The sequence below is a fragment of the Musa acuminata genome, chromosome BXJ2-5, assembly GCF_036884655.1.
Source record: "Musa acuminata AAA Group cultivar baxijiao chromosome BXJ2-5, Cavendish_Baxijiao_AAA, whole genome shotgun sequence".
Taxonomy (NCBI): domain Eukaryota; kingdom Viridiplantae; phylum Streptophyta; class Magnoliopsida; order Zingiberales; family Musaceae; genus Musa; species Musa acuminata.
This window is the reverse complement of record NC_088342.1, coordinates 1,660,933-1,675,867: the sequence shown is the minus strand read 5'-3', so window position 1 is coordinate 1,675,867 and position 14,935 is coordinate 1,660,933. Positions and strand designations below refer to the sequence as shown.

At 38.5% G+C, this 14,935-nt stretch overlaps 1 protein-coding gene and 1 non-coding gene across 2 annotated transcripts; one reads left to right on the top strand and one right to left on the bottom strand.

Moving 5' to 3' along the window:
* Positions 1 to 560: 560 nt before the first annotated feature.
* TRNAI-AAU (transfer RNA isoleucine (anticodon AAU)) lies at positions 561 to 634 on the bottom strand. The gene has a single exon. It is a non-coding gene; the product is annotated as a tRNA-Ile (tRNA).
* An 8,487-nt stretch (positions 635 to 9,121) lies between these two features.
* LOC135612065 (uncharacterized) lies at positions 9,122 to 14,124 on the top strand. The gene is made up of 4 exons (XM_065107816.1): positions 9,122 to 9,745; positions 11,071 to 11,220; positions 11,579 to 12,244; positions 12,619 to 14,124. Exons 1-4 carry the CDS (start codon positions 9,413 to 9,415, stop codon positions 13,684 to 13,686), a joined length of 2,217 nt encoding a protein of 738 aa, XP_064963888.1. The 5' UTR covers positions 9,122 to 9,412; the 3' UTR covers positions 13,687 to 14,124.
* Positions 14,125 to 14,935: the final 811 nt, after the last annotated feature.

Below are 14,935 nucleotides of genomic sequence, written 5' to 3'. Positions count from 1 at the left end.
AAAAAAAAGATCTACACTGTTATATCTTATCAAAGTTGAGCTACAATTACAGATTTCTGAGCTCAATGTTACATAACAGAACAAGTTGGAAGAGAATGATCGAAGTTAGACAAAGATAATGCAGTAGATTTGCACTATATTAATGTTGCTAAGCTCAATGTTCCGCAGCAAATCTAATTGGAGGTGCTCCTTCTTGTAGAATACTTTGAATTGATTAAATATACTTTGCTTCCTAACAGATACCCATTGATCATATGTTATGATTATAGTCTTCCGGATTCAAATAGCATCAAATCAGCTATTTTTTTCTAGTTAAATAAATGTTTTTATCATGAAGGAGCTAAGATTTCTCTGTTTTCTCATGGTCAAAAGGAAAAATATGTTATCAAGTGCATACAAGAATTATGTCTCCCTCAAAAGAAGTACATAGAGCCGCAGATAAAACTGCTGGCCAAAAACATAATTTTAAGTAACGAGGAGAATTGCAAATAATGATATGACGATAAATATCTAGCTAAAAGTATGAGGACTTGTTAATTCTACTTCAAAATATATAATTTTGGCCTATGCAGGTTTCGAACCTGCGACCTTCGCGTTATTAGCACGACGCTCTAACCAACTGAGCTAATAGGCCAACTGTGATTGTTTTGCTCTAAAAACTCATTAGAAGCAAGACACCATGAAACTGACAGATTCCATAGGTCACAGATAAATAAATCTCCAAAATGCACTATGCACGTTAAACTGCTACTACTGCAGTCTTTCTACAGCAAGGATAATCTCAGATTTGGTTCCTAATTTTAGCAAGTCTCATTATGCATAGGGGAAGGGAAAGAGGGACGGAAGCTATCCAAAAAGCTTTCTAAAGCTAAGCTATCCAAAAAGCTTTCTAAAGCTAAAACTAAGGATATCAGAGTCAGATAGGCAAACACATGGCTGCCTGGTGATTTAAGAATCACAGAAACACATAATGTAGCAAGCAACTATTCAGGCTTCTGCCTTAACAGGTAAGTTGAAAACTGTTTGCTGGTGAACTTAAAACCCCAACTGCCATCATTACCTGATCAATTATGTAAACTTGCCAGCTTCAAGTGTCAATAGGGTGGCATAGAAACTGCACAACCTTGCAGCGAGGACAGAAAGCCTACAGAACTCAAAATTTTAATTTATCGGGTGACCTAATAAGATTGTTTTTGTTTACTGATAATCTGGTCCAGTAATTGGTTCTTAACTGTATACAATTCAACTATTTTTTAACTATAACATCATATACAACGTTGAGGTCTAGAGCCTAGAAATGATGTGCTTGCTCTAAGAGAGAGCAGAATTCAACCATCAAGGAGACATGTCATGGGTAAAAGCATGCCCCATTTTACAAGTATATCAGATTTACATACCTAACCTTAGATTAATTGATGCAACATAGTACACGACAATGAAACTTTACACAAACAAGCATTGTAAAAAACACGGAATGTGACAACCACACAGAATGCAAACAAGGCATTGCAAAAGCACACTCTACTTGTTCAAAAAGTTGCTAATTTCCCTTACATTATCAAGACCTGATGACACCACTGCAGACAGTTTGTATGACGTGCATTCAAGCTTCGAAGAATGACATTGTACTTTTAAGTATTCATTAGATTTCACAGCTAAGTTTCAAGTTATATAAGAACAGTTGTCTTTTGTAGATCACTTTGTCAATGTGGCAGTTGAGAAAAATCAATAAAAATTATGTAGATCACATTAAACTCATGCAGCCATGTTCGACTAATGTGGCAAATTATGTGGACGAAGTATCAAATGCAAAGTATTCAAAGACCTTTTCTCAAGAACTTTTGTATGTAAAAATAAAAATTCTTTCTTCGTCACTTTCCTCCAGCAAAGCCTATGATGTGATCGAGACCACTCAACTTGATATCAGTTAAATTACGGCGATTCTCCATGTCTAAAATCAATTATCTTCATTAATGTCACTGAACTTACCACACCACAATCATATAAATGAAGTGCCACATCTTATGCCGAGAAATGTATAAATTTAGTCTCGACTTGCAGATTAATCAGCGATACTCGATACACCAGAACTTGATTAACTCGTGGTTATACATCCAAATCTCTTGCATGTCATATATTTCAGATTCGATCGAAACATCAGATATAACAAGACAGGAAAATTTAATAGAAATTCAACAGTGAAACATCAGCACAGATATCGAAAGCATAATCCCTAGGCAACAATATCAGAACAAGAAACAGGCAAACTGAGCCGCACCACGAACGAAAGTAAAGCGTCTGGCGCAAGAAACGGGCAGTCCCAAATCTAAATTGTACAGACTATAGTGCTAAAGAAAACAGAGCATGAAAGAAGAGAAACGTTACCTCCCGAACCCCGACACGATCCCCTAGGGTTCTTTGCGCCGATCTGGGATTAGGGTTTTGCTAGATCGCAGAAGCAGCGAAGGGAAGCAGAGCTCGTTCCCTTTCCCGCTCTCGCTCCCGCTCCCGCTCCCGCCTCGTCTTTCTGCTCGTCGCCACCAAGTGAAACGTGGCATATGTACTCGGATCCGAGCCGAAATCGACTGAGAACCGTAAGATGCGAGTGCGGATCCGAATCCAACGTTTGTGATAACGGGTCGGATGTTGAGCGCACATGTTGCGGGTGTGTGGACTGCGGCCCCTCTATGGATCCGATATTTAACGGATCCAGTCGTGGGCACGTTACTGAATCCAATTAAGCCACATCCCTCACCAGTGTCACTTGGATGCTGCAGCCACGCGAGTGTCACAACTCACTTGCCCTTTGGACTTTACGGAGTCAAAGAGGAGGAACTGTGTGTGTGTTGTGGAGGTGTTCCTCGAACCTTCTGCCTCTGTCATCATGTCTCTCACTCAGAGGAGGTAATCCAACTGGAGCCATCATTGCTCCCATTAGGTCTGCTTGTCCTCCTCACCCCGACTGACAGGCTCTCAGCTCTGCTCCAAGCTTTAGATGACAACATGGCCACAAGTCCACCGAAAGTAGTGGTGATCATCTCTTTATGGATTGTGCCATGGCGTTGTTCGATTGCTCATAAATGCAGGTGCTGTTCCTATGAGAAGGTGATATCCACATCCAATAAATGCAGGACAGGGATTACCAGGAATCAACCTGCAACGCAAGAGACTTCTTTTCTTGAACTGATGAACAGAATAAGACTGGATGACTTGTTCCGCAACCAAATTGTCCTTATTAATCTGATATTCCTTAATAAGAAAAGAGCATAAAGGAGTGGAGATGGAACATTCTTTTGATTATAATTATATATTAAGCCTAAAGAAGGTTAAACTGGAGAAAGGATTATTCTTTTAGGTGTTTGGCTAATAGTTTGGATGGAAATCAAGAGCAGCAGGTTTTTTACTTGTTCATACTCACTTGGTTTCATCTTGAGTGTAAATTGGATCTAAAATGTTGCACTTCACTTCTAAAAGCTCATGATTGGCACAGAACAAGCTCTACTAAGTGCATGCTGAATTGACTATCTAATTCAAAGTTTTTCCAATCTCCTGTTTTAGATGCAAGAAATGCTTCTTCATTAAAAATTCATGCTTGATGATGAAGCTTTTATAAAAGGCTGTAGCAACTATGCATTTAGTACAAATGATGACTCATCCACTTACCAAGTTTATGAACAGTCAAGTTCTTTTGATAGGTCAAAGCCATGCATTTGATAGCTGGCTTTATCTTATTAATGAATTCAGACATGAAGACAGAAATATAGAACTACTGGCAACTTGGGACCCCAGTCCAAGGCTCACACTGTTCTGTGTGTCTCCCATGGAGGAAGGCATCTCAATTTGTCCAACTTCAATTCCCTTGTTGCTCCTTTCCATGTTCTTCACATTCTGAATCTTGTGGGCCAAGGGTTGTGTTGTCTTGTGGGGGTCATGGCTGCTGCCCTCACCACTTGCTTCTGCCTTGAGGCTGCTTCAAGTGGGTCTCTCATGTCCTCTCTGTTTGTATCTTTGGACTGCCCACTTGCCCTCTGTTTTAGTGGCTGTCCTTCACCTTTGTTCTGTCCTTTGGTTCTTGGAAAATAGAATTTTCATTCATCTTAAATCTAAATTTTTGTATTTATCATCTTCTTCAATATATCCCTGCAAAAGTAAAGAATTTAAATAACTCAAAAAATAGAGTTTAAGCATTACAGGTGATGAGATCGACCTTGACACCATAATAATAAGATTACTTTTTTGTGAACTAATCGATCAAACATTGAGTCACAGAAATAGTCTCTTTACTTTCGGATTAAAATTGTATATATAAATATTCTCAAACGGATTAAAATTATATATTATCTGTTCCTATTCTAACACAAAGTTTACTGTTTTATTACTCATAAAAAAAGTTAGATGCCAGTTGACTTACTGGATGATCACATCATAGTGCTAAAGATTTTGACAGTTGTTCTAGCATTCTCTAGTTGAGTTGTCCTCACAACTAGGTAGCATGGAAAGTATAGTTTGTGCTTGATGATTCATGGATATCTCATCATGTTGCTGAAGATTTGGACCAAGAAAAATAGTCAAAAGGTTTCTTTTTTGATAACTTGGCACATCATTGTCACTAACAATAGGAAACTGCCACCCCACTCAAAATAAGTGACTAAATCAGGAGATAAGGCTAAGTAGTGATATCTGCAATTGGGAGACCTTTCTCTGGTCCTCTTGATCTTGGCCTTGGAGTGGCTCACAGATCCTTTGCCAATTGTTGGTGTGTTGTTTCACATCTGTGGGGGGCTGAGATCACTGGCCAAACCTATGCCATCAAGACCTTGGTCAACTCAGACATTTCACACAAAGCATCAGACACACACACACACACAATCTTGTTGTTTGGTTCTCTGGACAATTGCCATTTCTTTTGTTGTTGTATGGATTATGTTTCTCCTTGTTTAACTTGAATTAGGGAAATTAGGCAAAGAAAATGTTCTATAATGATATATCTCAGCCAAGTTGAGCTACTACTGCTGATTTCTGAGCTCAATGTTGCATCACAAAACAAGTTTTAAGTGTTGTTATTTGTAGAATGAATGAAGTTAGACAAGCAGTAGATTTGTGCTATATTATTGTTGCCAAGCTCAATGTTCCACAGCAAAACTAATTGGAAGTTTTGTTACCGGTCGTTATTACACTGAGACCGTTGATTGATTGATGAGTCGGTTTGGCTTGGTTCAACGTCGAAAGTGCAGGTCCTTCCTGGAGAGTTAACGTAGAGAACTATTGTGGAGAGTTGGCGTATGACAGAGAACTACTGTGGAGAGCTAGCCTGAGGCATGGGCGTAGAGAGCTTCCTATCCGTGGAGTGAGCGAATTGATATGGGAAGACTGACCACTTTTCCTATAGGAGAGTCATCTCGCAACGCCTCCTCATATGCACAAGTGATCCTGCACGATACGTCAACGCCAAGGGGAGGTCCCGACATGACCTCTCCGACAATTAAGTTAAGAGGCATGAGAAAGGAGTAAGTTAGTTATATTTAGGAGAGTGTGGTGTTCACTCGTTTGCTCTTGTTTGGCATGGGACCTAGTTTTTATACCTAGGCTCCCGGCGACAAGGATAGGGATTGATAAGCGTCCCTCATACCATGCTCGTTAGGTGCTATTATTGGAGGTGACTTATTGGCTTGCTATCACGTCATCCCAAAGTCAGCGTCAACATTGGGTCATTGGGATGGCATTTCCTGTTCGATTTTTTTGCTGCTTTGAGTCAGGTAGGGAGTGGTCTCTCTTTCAATAATTTGAAAGAGGATTGTGGGGGAGGCGAACTATGTCACCGACCATTAATACGAGGGAGTGGCCCTTTCTTCAGTCGTGGTGTCAGCGATGAGTAATTCTTGCATAGTCTCTTTGGGAAGCTGAAGTAGGCAGGGATCATGGGCCGATCTCCTGTTAGTCGGCTATAGGGAGTTAGTGAGAGCTTCCATACTTTTGCTTAGGTGGCGGGATGAGTTAGTGGGGTTGGTACTTTTCTAAATACATTGAGTTGATTAAATATACTTTGTTGCACAGCAAACACCCACTTATAGTCTTCCAAATTCAAACAGCATCAAATCAACTGATATTGTCATATTAAATAAATATTTTTATGGAACAAAGATTTCTCTTTTCTCTCATGATTAAAAGAAAAAAAAAATCTGATGTCAAGTGCATACAATAATTTTATCTCTCCCAAAAAAGTACATGTAGCAGACATAAAACTGCAGACCAAATGCATAATTTTGAGCAATGAGGAGAACTGCAAATAATGATCTGACAGTAAAAATCCTGATAAAAGGTCCAATTGAGAGGACTTGTTGATTTCATTTCAAAATCATGTGGTTTTCATGGTTTGCTTCAGCTCATTGAACCTGAGAAGGATTCAGATCTTTTATTCACCTCCTCCTGATAACCTGTTTCTGAATGACAACTTGCTCATGAGAGATCAATATCTAACAAGGAGTTGCCACATTGCCTCTTCTTTAACTTTATGATAAAGAAACAAGGATCAAGTGTTTCTCTACATTCCACCTATTATGGCACTTCACATGATAAACCTTAAGAATTCAGACCAATTATTCCCACAACCATGACAACATTTGATGCCAAGAATCACAATCATTGTGGTCCCAATATTCATGAATCAATCAATGAGGTTTCAACCTGTTCACCTTCCATTACTCTAAATAAATACTAAAAAGAGTGGTTGGGAGAAAGACACTTGAAGGTGCTATAGGAATGGGATAAGTACCAAAACATATGATGACACATTACTTGAGCAAATGCCAGACCACAAATAATTGCATCTATTTTTTTCAATCTTTGTATGATAATTTTCTCAATGGTTTAGGCATGAAAAAGAGTGGCCACTAATTTTTCATTACTAAAGCAGCCTTTCATCTAGTGATGCATTAGGTACTCAAATCTGCTACCATATATCTTTGTTTCATGGCAAAGCAATTGCCACAGCCACAGGTAAGCTGAAAGCTTCTTCAAGGTGCACATAACATGTCATCATATGAGCATATCCTTTGTCAATGCCACCAAAATAAGGACTTCTCTTTCATAAGTGTGCACACCAAAGCTGTGGAGACTTTGACATGCTTCACCTGTGGCCATCATGTCAGAGAGCAGCATATTGCCAAAACATGTTCATGTGGTTGTGGAAGCTGTAAGCACTCCTTCTCTTCCTTCTAGAGATACATGCTCTCCTGGAGTGAGTTAGTACAGGAGAAAGGAAACCTTGTTCCCCATGGCACCTAAAAATAATGGACTTGTCAAGAAGCACAAATTTGAATGTAGATCTACTTGTTCTTGTGTGCATTGCTAACACTTAAGCTTCACGAATGAACTTTTTCTTCGACGAAGTCGATACTAAAATCAAATGATAAAAACATAAAACAAACACAGACGGTTTAGCATGATTTATATTACGATACAAACATCGTTCCTACGTTGATGATGAGAAAAAAAAAATCTTACTAAAAAGTTTAAATTGTACAAAGATAGAGATTATAATATCTTAATTTAATTATTTATCGAAAATGGATGAAGCCTTAGACTAATTTGTGGTCGAGTATTTTACTTCAATAGCGTTAATGGATCAGATATCATATCAAGTCAGATGATACCATGAATCACATCAAGGTTCATAGAAGGATGATGCTGCCACCGTACCAGCACAGGCATTAAAACTAGACGTCTGGTAGGATCATGTTATCAGATTCAGCTGCAACTCTCGTGCTGATATCTTTCAGTGGTGACAGACATCCGAGAAGATGCAGATGAAGTGCACAGTGGCAGCCCAACAGCACCAGTAAAAAGTCAAGGAAGCTGAATCATCTTGTCTGTCACTTGTTGCAGCAGTGGAAATTAAAGGAGCCATGGCAGAAGCTCTCCAGCTTACGTTGGTGTTCCCCTCAAAACCGAACCGTTGACGAATGCCATTGCAGCGTCCTGTGAAGGATGTGCACTGCTTCCATTGCTTGATGAAGCAGTCCTTCATATGTCAACCTCTGAATCATGAAGGTATGGGGATGATGGCCAACATGTTCCTCAAGTTTATCCTGCATGAAGAAAGCTCATAGACATTGGACATGATCTCTCTTCCTATCTTATTTAACGATAATATATTTCATATAAAAAATAAATCTTGGTATGATAATAATTTTTTTTAAAATAATTTAGATTATTATGATTCGAATAAAAAAATGATTAAAATCGGAGATAAGGGTAATGATTTTCATCCGTCTTAATTTTATATAATTTTTAATAATTTACATTCAAATATAGATATATTTTTAATAAGGGTAGTGACAGTGTAGAGAATAAGGAGGATATACATATTTGTGTCATAATCATATCATCGATCATAATGAGAATGATTATATTATTTTTCGATTGATTTGTCACTCAGATCAGGTTTTTACATTATCTATCACTTTGATAATAGATATATCACCTTAGCGATCAAAATCTTCATCTCGTTTAGTTATATCACACTCAATAATGAATTGATTCAAACATCTTGGATATCTCAAATTGAAAAATAATTTTTATTGTTTATTATTTCTCTCTCTTTTATCACCCTAAATCTATCGTATCATATATTTTATTAACTTGAATGTTGAAGTGATGGAATCAAGAATCCCAACATCAATTTTCTATATGTATTCCTTCGATATTTCAAGAGGAATAGCTATATAATTACCATCCATATCCATATCGATCGAATACTCCTAATAACTTTTCGATATTCAAGTCAGAATAATTAGTTTTCATCTTGTGACTCATCCCTAATATCACATGCCATGATAAACTTTCAGAATACGTATATATATATATATATATATATATATATATATATATATATATATATATATATATATATATATATATATATATATATATAAAATAGTAATATCGAATGTAAATGGATATTATTATTATTATTATGGCTTTATAGACGACTTTGTCCGCATTCACCGTTACCATTAAGTCAAAGAGCCGTTATACGACCTGCATAAGAAATCACAGAAAACTGTTAACGACAGCGAGACGGCGAACGCGGCTTATATATATTTCCCCTCATGGCTCAAGTCTGTATCCCTTTGTACGCTGTTCTTCTTCACTCTTCCCCCTCCTTCCCTCGATCTCTCCTTGAATCTCCGCCAAAACCCTTCCTTTTTCATTCAAGACCTATCGAATTTTCCATCCTTCATCGGTTTTAGCGGAAAGGCGTGGTTTTTCTCGAGGTATTTGGGCTCATCTCGGTGGAGATTCGGCGTTCCTCCGGCGATCCGGGGGGTTTTCTCGGGCGTTCCGTCCGTGAGATTGGCTTCTGGTGGCAGTTCACGTGTTGGGCTCCGAAGCGGTTGGATTAGCGCCGGGGATGGTGTCGAGGATGATGCGGTGGCGGCCATGGCCGCCGCTATTATCGAAGAAGTTTCGGGTTAGGGTCGTCGTGAGGAGGGTTGAAGGGGTGAGCGGTGGGGATGAGGCAGCGGGGACGGGGAGGAAGGTGGCTGTGGAGGTGAGGTGGAAGGGGCCGAAGTTGGCACTGAGCTCGCTGAGGAGGACGGCGAGGAGGAACCGGACGAGGGAGGAAGAGGTGGGGGATGGGGGTCTTGTGGAGTGGAATGAGGAATTTGAGACCGTCTGTACCCTGACTCCTCACAAGGAGAGCTCGTTCCAGCCATGGGAGATCACATTTATCGTGCTCAATGTGAGTCAAAAAATGGGCCCTTGCAGTTCTCTGATTCCCCCGTTCGTTTTTCGTCTACTGTTGTTTTCTTGCACTGTTATCTCAACAAATTGGTAGTTTTTACTGTTCTTTTACCGGGGTTCTTCCTCACTGATACTTTGCTTCTGGGTTACATCATTAGGCGAATTTTGTTGAAATTAATGCTGGTCCTTAAACCTTCTATATGGTTTGATAATAGGCTGTTAAAAACTTGCTTTTGGATGATTTTTAGTGGAGGTTGTGATGTGTCCTATGGGCCATCGTTTCTCGTGTTGTGTTGAAATCATCAAAGACAATCGATTCCTTCATATGGGGATTCTATTTCTTGCTTCCTCCATTCTCCCCGTCGCATGCGTTTACAACTTTGTAATATCTAATACCTAATGACTAGCTTTATATTGGACATGCCTTTTAGGTGTTGTGTACTAGTTTATTGTTCTTATTTTCTTTAATCATTTTCTTCCCTTTTCCTTTTTTTTACCCGAGAAAGTTTTTTCTTTATCTTACTTCCTTTTCATAATATTCTTTTAAAAAATTTCTTCTTTTCTTTTTTAACTAAGGAATCCTCCATGTATATGTTAGAGAAACAAGAATTTTTTTGTGTGATCATGCCTTCTATTTCTTTTTCACATGGGTTTATGAGTGTCAGGGCAGCTCTAACATCACGAAAAAATTTATCCTGTTCGGTTTAAATATCTTTTGTATTTTATGAATTATTAATTCCTTTGTGTTGATTGTTCTCTACTTATTGATCAGTTATTTAGAAACCTGATGAATCTTTTAATTAGTTGTCTTTGTCAAGTTTCACCTGTTGTTGGATTTCTAATTGCATCTTACAGCTCGAGATCGGCGTTGCTTTGTGAAAAAAAGGTCAACTGTTTCTATTTAGTTAGTTTTTGGTTTGGCCTAATAGCTATCTAACAGCTTGTACTCTCTAATATTTGTTTTTTTTATTTGAATTGAGAATTAAGGTTTTTGCCATTTTTCATTTTTTTTATTGCCATTTTAGTTCAAAGCTACCAAAGTTTTCTAACCTGCTAATATCTTCATTCAATTTACTTTCAAAGTGATTAAGCTAACTTACTTTCTGACTTGCTCTGATTCATTGTTGCCATTTTGGAAGGGAAGATATGCAGTTCTTTTACTTGATGGCATATAGACCTGCTTTACTTTTCAGTTTATTACTGTTTTTTCTCTCTTCTGCTTTGTGTATGACTGTGATGGTTTCATTTTTGGGATGTCTATTTTTATTAAAAGTTCAGTTGAATTTTGTGTGGAAGAGCTAAACTGATTTTGTTCTGATTTAGGGTTTGAACCATGGTGCCAAGAACAAGGAATCTGTTCTTGGAATGGCTTCACTAAACATAGTGGAATTCACATCCACTGCTGAACAAGAGACTGAGCTCAACCTTCCATTGCTGCTTCCTGGTGTCACTGAAACTCATCTCTCACTTTATGTATGTTGACAAACTTCTTAGATTTTGATGCTTGATGACATTAAGTTAGAATTATGTCGTACATTGTGTCTCAGTCTGTGCTCTCGCCAACACGGGAGATATATGCAGCTTTACCTTGTAAGGCTAGATGGCCAATATCCTGGATATTTCTTTTCTTTTTATTCACCAAGAAATGTTGGGAATGGTGGTGTTTTTGTTTATCCATTCTCATGAAACAATTTCCTCAGCACTCCCATGCCCATCTGATTTCTTCTTTCCCTAAGTCCTAATTTTTGTGTCCTGTATTTATTTTTTTCTCCTAGTCAGGAGAATTTTGGCAAACTTAAGAATGTGACTTGTGAAGTTGTTCATTTTGCAGCTGGCTCTAAGTATATTGGAATTGAGAAGTTCCCAGTTTTCTTCTGATATGATACAGAGGTCGTTGACTTCTCCCTTATCACCTCCCTTTGGAGATGTTCTTCCGTCTGAGAAAGATGAGCTATCTGCTCTTAAAGCCGGATTGAGGAAGGTGAAAATTTTGACTGAGTTTGTGTCAACCCTGAAGACTAAAAAGACATGCCAAGATGATGATGGTAGCGAGGGAAAGTGCTCTGCTAGGAGTGATGATGCAGAATATACCTATCCTTCTGATTTAGACTCCCCTGATGATGATCTTGATGAAGTAGAAGACACTGAAGAGGATTCTAGTATGAGGAAGTCATTCAATTTCAGCTATGGTACGTTACAATCTGTTAATAAAATTGGAAATGGGACGAGGATATATAATGGAGTTTATGAAGATCTGGTCTGCTACAATCATCGAAGATCAGATGTTGGCTGTTCGCATGTGGAGGACACAATGTTATTTGTTCCTGACCTTTCTGTGTTAAAGAGGAGGATTCTTCCTTGGAAAAAGAGGAAATTGAGTTTTAGATCACCTAAGCCTAAAGGAGAGCCATTGCTAAAGAAAGGATATGAAGAGGGAGGTGATGACATTGACTATGATCGGCGGCAGCTGAGCTCTTCTGATGAATCTCTTGCAGGCGTATGCTTCTCACTGATTTTCTTGGTTTATTTTCCATAAATTCTTTTTATCTTGATCGATAGATATATTGATTTTCTTATTTGGTACTAATATAGGCTGATCTGTCTATCCATTCTTGATGAATAAGAGCTTTAGATGGTTTACCATACTATTCATTTCCGTTAAGTAGCAATCATTTTTTCTTGGTCCAGTGGTCTGCCTATAGATTGTCTCGTGGTCGTAATTTGCTTTTAGAGTTCCCCCCAGATGTGGGACGGTCATTGAATGTTATTTGGATTGTTTACTGGCTAAAATGTTCTACATTGGTTTTTTAGTTTTGATTTCGTAACCTATTTGTAATGGAAACTAAAAATGTTTACATGATTTGCTTGCAGAGGCGCGAAGGGGATGATGATAGTCCTTTGAACCGATCATCAGTATCTGATTTTGGTGATGACTGCTTTGTCATAGGCAACTGGGAAACAAAGGAGTTTGTGAGTCGCGATGGGCACATGAAGCTTGTCACTCAGGTCTTCTTTGCATCCATTGATCAGAGGAGTGAACGCGCCTGTGGTGAGAGTGCATGCACTGCTCTTGTCGCTGTCATTGCTGACTGGTTTCACAGGAACCAGGATATGATGCCTATCAAGTCCCAGTTCGATAGCCTTATCCGAGACGGCTCTCTTGAGTGGAGAAACCTTTGCGAGAACCAGGCATATCAGGAACATTTTCCTGACAAACACTTTGACCTTGAGACAGTTCTTCAAGCTAAGATTCGACCAATTTCTGTCGTTCCAAGTAAATCTTTCATTGGGTTCTTTCATCCTGATACCCCTGACAGCAACAGTGGCTTTGACTTCTTACATGGAGCTATGTCCTTCGACAGCATCTGGGATGAGATCAGCCGGTCAGAATGCTCGAGTGATGGAAGGCCTATGCTTTATATAGTAAGTTGGAATGATCACTTCTTCGTCCTCAAGGTTGAACATGATGCTTACTATATATTAGACACACTCGGCGAGCGGCTCTACGAGGGGTGCCAACAGGCATACATACTAAAGTTTGATGACAGCACATCCATTCATAAGGTTCCTAGTGACAGCAAGACTGTTAACGGTGAGGCCACAGCAGTAGGACACGGTGTCGCCGGTAACTTGAAACAGGAAAAAGGAAATGCTGTGGAGGGGGACCTTGTGTTTATGGGAAAGGAGTCATGCAAGGAGTATATCAAGAGTTTCTTAGCAGCAATTCCAATCAGGGAACTGCAAGCTGATATCAAGAAAGGACGGGTATCTTCCACTCCTCTGCATCACCGCCTTCAGATCGAGTTCCACTACACAGAATCATCCGATGAGCTTAGTTTGTCCAATCTATCCTCAGCTGCAAATGCTGTCCCTGAATTATCATGGCTGATCGAACCAGCAGTAGCATTTACATCCACACCTGCAGTTCTGGTTGCATAGAATCTATGATGCGAGGGCTGACTGTGATTCTGGCTCCTTTTTTCTCTTATCTTCGGTATTACGTAGGTCTGCTTATTTGACTTTGATGGGTAAAGGCAAATAGAGATCCCATCAAGAACAATCGATCAAACTTTCTTTCTCTAAACCTCGACTAACGATAGTGACTGCTGCTTCCAGCCCCTGGTAAAGTTGCATTCAATGGTGTGTATGAACGAGTTCTTATGGTATGCTCATGGTAGCAATTAGTACCTAATGAACAGTCATAGTTTAACTAATGTTCCACTCCACCTATATGGCTACTTTGATTTTGGTTGATGCCCACTGGAGCCTTGTTTTCTACATGTTGTTCACTCTTCTTGTATCGAGGAATGGATCTGTATTGTATGGTTATGATGAACTACATAAATACATAAATGATGAATGATTATTTTGCTGATACTTCTCCTTTTTCTAACTCCTTGTTTTCATAATTGTTTTATAGTTTATGAAATGCTTGGTTTTTGTTTGAACGAAGAGCAAACAAGCAATTCTTTTGAAGCAGTATGTACTGTCATACAATGCTCACAATTTGCCTTTAGATTTGTAGTTGACAATGGTTGTTGCCTCTTTTTTCTTCCCTTGCCTTAGAGCTCACTAAATTGATGCCATTACCTTTTCCCTTATTCACTTCTTTTTCTTTTTTTGTTTTTAATGGGCTGCAATCAAATTCCATCCTCTTCCTATCTGCATTTTTGACATTTGATTTTTTTTCCTCTATACAATTGAATGTATATATGATGATCGGGATGATCAATAATACTTCGTGTCCTAATATGATTGAGCAAGTATGATAGGAGATCAAAAATTTTATTTTAACTTTAATATCAATCCTAAGATTGATTGGTATTAGAGTTGACGATGACGTCGCTAGGTCTGACTCCACGGAGGCAATTGATGAGACTAATTATATATTATCTTATGGATTCTATTAGTATCATGGTTTCTATATTTAAAAAATTTAGATTGTTATAGTTTTAAAAGTGAAATAAATAATTCTATTTATCTTAACGTCGTCAGCTGTATTGACAAAAGATACAACACGTGACACCTTTGATCGATACGAAAGTGACTCCTCAAAAAGTAATTTCAATATCCTTTTTTCATACACGTAGTAAAATCATTAGAAATAAAAATGATATTAAATTTATTTTTTTGCTTATTACTTTCGTACCAATCTAACACGTGATGCCACATGTTATGTTTTATGACG

Bases quoted from the DNA above. Each gene is read 5' to 3' on its own strand.
- LOC135612065 (XM_065107816.1), top strand. From the start codon at position 9,413: ATGGTGTCGAGGATGATGCGGTGGCGGCCATGGCCGCCGCTATTATCG. The intron at 9,746-11,070 runs GTGAGTCAAAAA...GTTCTGATTTAG, and splicing joins TCACATTTATCGTGCTCAAT to GGTTTGAACCATGGTGCCAA. The intron at 11,221-11,578 runs GTATGTTGACAA...TTCATTTTGCAG, and splicing joins AAACTCATCTCTCACTTTAT to CTGGCTCTAAGTATATTGGA.